This window comes from Channa argus, chromosome 3 (genome assembly GCF_033026475.1).
Source record: "Channa argus isolate prfri chromosome 3, Channa argus male v1.0, whole genome shotgun sequence".
NCBI classification, from domain to species: domain Eukaryota; kingdom Metazoa; phylum Chordata; class Actinopteri; order Anabantiformes; family Channidae; genus Channa; species Channa argus.
The window spans coordinates 16,366,845-16,375,122 of NC_090199.1; the positions used below are offsets into that span (position 1 = coordinate 16,366,845).

Here is an 8,278-nt window from a genome sequence, read left to right on the forward strand (position 1 = left end):
GAGCGTTCACCGAGATGTTTGCTCAGCTTTATATTGATGGAAAACATATGCCAGGGTTGTCCCAATCACCAGATCTCTCATCTCACTTGAACACTTATGGAGCATCGTTTCATTACTATTATACCGAAAGGGATGGAAATTCTCACAGAGCAGCAGCATCGCAAATGAAATCAGAAAATAAAGTAACTGAGCTGCTGTGGAAGGTTACAGTAACCCAACACCCTATTAAGGCACACTGTTTTTGTTTTCTTTCACAGAGAGTTTACTTGCCAACATCCAACCTTAACAGCTAAGTGATGAATCATATCAGAGTAGTGAAAGGTTCTTTGTTTTCTCTAGACCTTATTGATAAGTTCAGGCCAAATTCAGACAAAATGATGAAGAATTACTATTGTTGACACTGGAAACTGAGTTCATGGTACCCAAATGAACTAGTGAACCTGTGGTTAATGTGGGATTTTCCATCCCGATCTGTCTGTAAGAAAATAAGGTACTGCTGTTTCTCCCACAGTGCTCCGGTAGCCACCAATGTTCGAGACTCGTTTCATGAGACCCCATTGTTTCCCCACTGAGTCTGCGGTGTCTCTGCCTATTCTCTCTTGTTCCGTCTTTCTTTTTAAGCCATGTCATCCAGTGGTTGAGGTTGAGAGAGGGTGTACTGTCTGTGTTCACATCTGTCTGTCTGCACGTATCCATATGAACGTGTGTGTTCCCGGCTGTCTTTTCCATGCTGCAGGATCAACTGTGGTTCACATATGTGCATTGAGACAGTGTGGGGCCTTGTGGTTTCCTGCCCCCTGAATCTTAATTTTCTTCATCTTATTATATTCCCCTCTTCCATTGCCTACTGCTGCCCTTGTCCCCCGTTATTGGCCCTTCTTTCTTTATACCACTGAAGACGTCTGACTTAATATCTTCCAGCTTGCACAGTGTGGCATATTTTCTAATTTCAGTTGTCTAGTGTTATTTTAACCAAATTATTTTTCAGTTTTCTTTTAATCCTTTCTTGCTTTTTTGTGTGCTTGCTATCTTTTACACTGTATCAGGATCTGTGAAAGGTTTTTTGTTCTATATGGCTACTACAAATTCGAATTTCTATTTTTTTTTTTCTTCTCTTTATATTCCAGCGTCTTGCCAGTGCGAAGGCACACACATCACGGTTTGTGAGTGCCAACCTGCCATGCAACAAGTTCAAGAACCGGCTGGTGAACATCATGCCATATGAGACCACGCGTGTGTGTCTGCAGCCAATCAGAGGAGTGGAAGGATCTGACTATATCAACGCCAGCTTCATTGATGGATACAGGTCAGAGACACCTGAACAGAATCTAAATTAGTGTGTCATTTCTTATTGCCCTATAGGTTTTTAGAAATTACTCTCGCACTCACTATATGATAATCTGTGTATTTGTACGTGTATTTGTATGTAGGCAGCAGAAGGCCTACATAGCAACCCAAGGCCCACTAGCTGAGACAACTGAGGACTACTGGAGGATGCTGTGGGAGCACAACTCCACCATAGTTGTCATGCTAACCAAACTGAGAGAAATGGGACGGGTATGGATGCATAGACACGCACACTTGTAATCAAGTGCCCTGTGTAAGGTAAACTGTACGTGTTAGGATGAATTTGCTGTACTGGGAGGCAAAGCTTTAATAATCTCTCATAGTAGAGGATTTATCGATTGTGCTGATTGCTGATAGTCTGTGTCCTTACAAATATCTTTAAACTTGACTCACTATGTGCCAAAGATTAGCAAGAATAAAATAAAAGGATGAAAGAGGCTCTGAGGGAAAATCTAGACAAAGAGACCATAAAAATAATTTAAAACAGAGTGCATCAACCTGATGATTTACTGTGGCTAATCATTTTCAGGTTTTCATTTTCGAAAAAGTGAGACTTTGAAGGACTGACTCCCACATTTGCTCTTTGTTCTTCCACTGTCGGGGGATATAACTCTGTTAGCAGATGACTTTGCACTGTGAACTGTGACCAACAGTTTCTTAATGTAGAAGTAAAGACTGTTACTTATAGATGTTGGTGAACAAAAAAAAAAAAAAAATCAATGTTGCTATTTTTGGTGAATTGCTATAAACAGAATAGAAATCATAAAGCCACCATAAAAACTCTATGAGAAGCCTTGAAAATACATGCAAGACAGTGACAGGCAGAGAAAGCAAGCCATAGTGGTTTGAGTTATATCTCCCGAACTTCAAATATCATCGAGTGAATAATGAATTGCACACACAAGGAAGACATTTTCATGACAAAGTACCAAGAAATTGTTTTCCTCAAGCACAAAACTGGTCAGGTCTTAGCTTAAGCGTCTGTGCCTGTGTCATCCTGCAGGAGAAGTGTCACCAGTACTGGCCCGCAGAACGCTCAGCCAGATACCAGTACTTTGTGGTGGATCCCATGGCTGAGTACAACATGCCCCAGTACATCCTCAGAGAGTTTAAAGTTACCGATGCCAGAGTGAGTCATCAGTTTGTTCTAGACATCACTGGATGTGCTGTGTCTTTTTTTTTGTTTGTTTGTTTCTTTTTTTTTTCTGTATTAAAAAAAAATAAGACGCTTTTGCTTTTTTTAGGATGGACAGTCACGAACGGTTCGTCAGTTCCAGTTCACTGATTGGCCAGAGCAAGGAGTGCCAAAGTCAGGGGAGGGATTCATTGATTTTATCGGCCAGGTGCACAAAACTAAAGAACAGTTTGGCCAGGATGGGCCAATCACTGTGCACTGCAGGTAAAATGCATCCTTCACACTATCTCCTGTGTATTTAATCATGCTTAGTGTTCTGTAAGTCACACATTTGTAATTAAGTAATTAAAGCATTTTTGCACATCTCACATGAAATCTGATGGATAACATATCTGAGCACTGATGTTTTGTGACTATTGGGGAGTTAAACGTACTTTAAATTTACAATTCAACTAGAACTTTTTTGTAGATTGATAAATGTCACATTACAAACCGTACAAGCAAACTGACATTGAAGGTCTGTTAAAATCATATAGCTCAAATCCTCTTTGTTTTAATTTGATAAAATTAGAAGGCATGTGCTTTTCTTCTTGCTTAAACCTCAATATTAGAGTTTAGAAATTGTACTATTGAGGGCAATTGTCAGAAGTGCGTCATTTGAAGAAGGATTGATAATGTTGATAACTGTGTGAACAGTGCTGTTAATAATACTCAACTCCAGGTGAGAAATGTATCTAGTTCTGAATATGTCTCCACCTGTCCACCATCAGTGCTGGCGTAGGGAGGACCGGCGTGTTCATCACCCTCAGCATCGTACTGGAGAGAATGAGGTACGAAGGAGTGGTAGACATCTTCCAGACTGTCAAGATGCTGCGTACCCAGAGACCTGCCACCGTTCAGACTGAGGTGAGCTTCCCCGCTGTTACTTCCCTGCCTTGCCTTCTAGCTGATGCTCCCTTTTTTTTGGCAGACAAGTTGTGCATATTTTGTATGTATCTGTTCCACTCCCTGTCTTCTCTGACTGACCTGTTCTGCCTCCCTCCAGGACCAGTACCAGTTCTGTTACCGGGCCAGCCTGGAGTATCTGGGGAGCTTCGATCACTATGCAACATAAACCCAGCGGCTGTCTCTCATACCACATTCCACCTAGTGCACTTTTATTAGGTCGCGTTCGGCCTGAATTAATGCACTAGGCTGCGATGTGTCTTTGAAGATTTTGCCAGCACATGCAGAGTGAAGAGGGACCATTGGCTTATCCTGTACCCAGAAACAGCACCTCTAACTGAGCCATAGCAACCTGCTTGACAAGGGTGTTTCCTTCCACCCTCAGCCCAATCACACCCATTGGTCAGTCTGAAGAAGCAACTTCAACCACTGTTCCAATCAGAATACTTGATCAAATGTAGATTTTTTTTATTCGTTTTAGTGCTTTTTGTGAGCACCCAGATTACTTTACATGGTTTGGGTGTGGAACTCTCACCTCGTCCACCACCAGTGTAGCATCACCAACGCATAAACAGGACCTGGCTGCAGTGTTTACCTGTCACAGAAATGTTTGATTTTTTTTATATTTTGAGGACTGTCTAGTGGGAGTGTTCACATCCATCTGATGGAAGCCTCGAGGACTGAATGAGACTTTCGAGAACCAGAAAATTGCCAACAGGAGACTGAAAACCCAGAGCACACAGTATAAACAAGACAAAGACCACACATCCCAAAAAAAAGAGACACCAAGATGTGATTTGTTTTGGAAACAGACTCTCGTTTCCTGTGAAGAAGATATTTCTACTATACAGATCCACCAGTTCAACCTTATGCTTCATGATTAAAGATAAGGGAAATTTGAAAGAGGTTTAAAATGCATACCACAAATTAAAACATTAATTTAGTTTTTTAGAAATATATAGAAATGTGACTCTTTTTTTAAAAACTGGGTATTGCTAATGGCACGTTCTGTTTTTTTTTTTTTGTTTCGTTTTTTGTTTTTACAGATCCATGATTTTGACCCCACCGACCATACAAAGGCAAAGGTGTATTTTCTGTCTGTGTAAACCAGTGAGCTGTAGCGATTTAAAAAAAAAAAAAAAAAAAAAAAAAAAAAGTGATACGGTACTGTTTAAAAGTGTAAAATCAAATCTAGTGTGGAAAAAGTTCACAATTCTATGAAAAACACCATCATTGAGTGTCACGCTCCTGTATTCTTATCCCACTCTCTTTTTGGAAAACACACATTCGCATGCACACAGGACTCCCAGCCTCATTTCTATCTGGCCTGTGATGTCCGAGACCTGAGGAAAGCCTTTACTGACAGGGACCCCAGAGGTACAGTATTAGCCCTGCTGCTACCAGAATAATCTCGCCAAGTTGTTCTGTGTGCACATTGGGAGAACCCAGAAAAAACACAGCTACGGGGAGTATGCACAGAAAACAACATATGAAAAGAAAAACAATGTATGTGTCCAAATAAGCTTCACAAATGTTTCTCAAGCAGGGAAGTGAGAAAGGGATGTAGAAAACAGGGTGGGATTCGGGGGTCAGGGAAGGGACGATTCTCTCACTGGAATGCTCACTTATGACTTTTCTCTCTCTGTCTGATTCAGTGTGCAATAAGTAGATGTATTATATATTTTTGTGTCAAGTCACTAACTGCAGTTATATGCCATGATGAGGATGATGATGATGATGATAATATTGATGATGGTGCATCATTTTCCACACACAAGGATGTTACACTTGGTATGGTTCCCGCCACAGTTTAGTGTGTCCAAACAGAGCAAAGACCTCTGACCTCTTAGGAAGTCAATCTTTTACCATGTCACATCTCCTGAGGGTGATGTCATCCACCTGTGTGTCACGGCAACCGACGAATGATCATAATTCAAAAAGCATCTAATAAGTATTTTGATTTTAGATTTATAGTGCCTTATATTACACGCCTATTTTGATAAAGTTACTTTAAAGCGTTTTTGTGTATTTTATGTATGTATGTATGATTGTATGTATGCGAACTGAATGTCTGTGTATATGATTTTGTTACGTTACAGTATGTGAAAGTATCTTGTGCGTTCTGTTTTCAGCTGTGAAATTTTGTACGGAAGGCTCTGTGCAGGCTGGATAGTTGTACATCACTTTCAACAAACTCCATAATCATCTCTCTTTAAATCAAAAGAAAAATCTTATACAAGGCTCAATTACAGACAAAAATATGTGGTTTCAAAATAAGTTACAAGCAGGATGGTCTGATAATTTTGGACATAAAGTGTCTATGTCGACAACTTTTCCATCTTTTTTTGCTGGGACACTTGCACAAACTTTGTGCATATACTCTTTCATGGAGACTTCAGTTCGCCTGCCATGACGTTTTGGCCGCATATGCGACTTTGGCGCCGACTGTGAGCTGGCTCAGACAAGTTATACTTACTCAGCTATGTAGAAATCTCTATAAAGCTGAACCGCCCTGGCTGTCTTTGTCAGTTTTTAGAAAAAGCAGTATCACAAACCATACTGTATGTATCTCATCTTCTTTCACCTGGAATCTGTCAAACTGGTCATTTATGTTCTTCATTTTGATGTGTGCAGTTTTCTATCTTTTCCTGAGAGACGTTCAGGTGCTACATCTCCAAAAATACAGAACCTACAGTATTGGGTTATTTTTTTCTATCTTCATTAACGCTTGACCACTTAAGGGATCACTGTCAGTTTTCCAACATCTTACAGTAACCCCGTTGTCGTTTTTGTATGCATGGTAACACTTTTGAGATGCCCCTTTGGTCCAACCTGTTATGGGAAGACTTGCACTTTCTCTCTTTGTACTATGCACTAATACTAGTATCGTATTATCTCTGAACCCCCCCCCCCCGCCCGCCAAAAAAAAAGAGTTTTACTTGAACTCAGTAAAGATGGACCCTGTAATGTTCACATGGTTGTGTATATGTAAATAACACGAAACACAGAGAGTAATTGAAATGCATTAATAAATGATTAAAGAGTGAAAGGAAATGTATCAGATATGCAGAGATATAAGAAAAGGATATAAAAGGATGCACCTGAAATCACAGTTTTATGGCACAGCAGTACGTGCAATACATCACATTGTGGATTCGTTGTACCACAAAAGTGAAGTTTCACAAAGAAGTGTTCTATTTTACCCCCAATGTATCATGTAGATGGATAAAACTGGAGTTTATCAATTGTATAAAAGCAAAAATATGGTGTTTCTTTGATCATTTACCTCCAATCGGTCTGTATATGTAAACCTCCTTTCTTTTATTTAGTTTTTCTGCTTTGAGTCAACAAGTGCTTTTTATTTTCTTACATTGGTTCTCGGGGTGTGTGGAAACCGAAAAACAGGTCTGTATGAATTTCTGTTCTTTGTCGACACAAGTTTCATTTGTTACAAATAAACTCGAGTGAAATAATTGCTGCCATTGTTGTTTTTATATCAGTATTTTACAGTTCAGTTAACAGTCAGAATAATAAAGATTTTAAACAATATAGTATTTTGACAAAACTGTAAAATATTTTAAATTGAGACGTTTCCCTTTTTAACCCCATCTTAAGTCAAAATGATTGTTTTGGTATTTGTGACCACTGTAACCAACTATTAATAACTTAACTTAGATTAATAAATCTCATTTAAATGAGACCTTGACCATATAATCAGTGCCAATAATTTTAAAGGTTTATAAATGTATAGAAAATTCAAAAAATGTGCTTGCAGGGATGTCAATCACATTTCTTAACTGATGGGTGCAGTAGTATGCTGGGGCAGTTGTGAAGAGGAGGAGAAACGTGTTTGCTTACTATGTGTTTTGTGGATTTGATCAATGATCATCAGTAAAATTTATTGAAAAGCTTATATAAGCAATGAGCTTATGTTTAGGACCAGCAGGATCCTAGGATGACAACATGCTGGGTATTAGGTATAATGTTTATCATGTTTAAAAAAAATGTTTTAATCTGATCAGATTGATATTATATATCAAGCAGTCAACACTGGGTAGTTTCACACTGAAACAGATATGTGCTGTATTTGTTTCTCCATTTGGCCACTAAACAATTTATTAATTCTACTCAATTACTTATGTGGAAATAAAACCAACACATTTAGTAGTGAAAGATAGATGTTCACATTAAGCGTGTGCCAGTGTTTCTCCACATGCTACAGCCACTAGGAACAGTGGCAGTTCAGAAAATATCACCCAATTAGTCAGTTGACTAGTCACAAATATGGGGGAGCAGGGACAGACAGCTGGCTAAATATCAGCTGGGGAAAATGTTCCCTCACTACTGTCCTCCTCCGATAAACCTGGATTGCTCCTTATGTGGGTGGAGCCCCAGTAAGTACGGGCAGAGGCAGAGAAGGTGCCATCCCCTGCCAGAATCACAAGGTGGTACGTACCTGCCGTAGAACTTGCAGCATAAGGAGGACTGACCAAACTTGAAGCTGAAAAAAATTATTATAAATAAATAAATACACTTTTATTCTTCTATATAGTCTATTTACGTTGGTTTCATATATTTTGTCATAATAGAATTTTGTACCAGTTGCAACCAGGCAGATTATCCCTGCAAATGGATTTTTACGTGGGTTTATTATTTTTTTGTTTATGAATATTTGGTTTAGTATGGTAGATAAGTTACATATTTGACAATTTTGACACTATACAAACCTTTGATAAACACACTATAGCCTATTAATCTAGAGCGTACATTTAAAAACTTTAAATTTGAGTTTAAAACCTCAAAATTGTTCAAAATCCTTTCCAAAATGGGCCACCCTATTTTGAGCATGTC

At 39.0% G+C, this 8,278-nt stretch overlaps 1 protein-coding gene across 30 annotated transcripts in view; it reads left to right on the forward strand.

Moving 5' to 3' along the window:
- ptprdb (protein tyrosine phosphatase receptor type Db) overlaps window positions 1-6,900 on the forward strand; it is a 131,392-nt gene extending 124,492 nt beyond the window's left edge. For 29 of the 30 annotated variants that reach the window (XM_067497222.1, XM_067497229.1, XM_067497232.1 and 26 more), the window contains 6 exons: window positions 1,128-1,306; window positions 1,431-1,557; window positions 2,351-2,476; window positions 2,592-2,746; window positions 3,253-3,388; window positions 3,528-6,900. In XM_067497222.1, coding sequence (XP_067353323.1) covers window positions 1,128-1,306; window positions 1,431-1,557; window positions 2,351-2,476; window positions 2,592-2,746; window positions 3,253-3,388; window positions 3,528-3,596 — 792 coding nt within the window. In that variant the 3' untranslated portion in view covers window positions 3,597-6,900. Of the gene's footprint in view, window positions 1-1,127; window positions 1,307-1,430; window positions 1,606-2,350; window positions 2,477-2,591; window positions 2,747-3,252; window positions 3,389-3,527 lie in introns of those variants that run through there. The other variant, XM_067497239.1, reaches the window with a different exon arrangement.
- The last annotated feature ends 1,378 nt before the right edge of the window (window positions 6,901-8,278 follow it).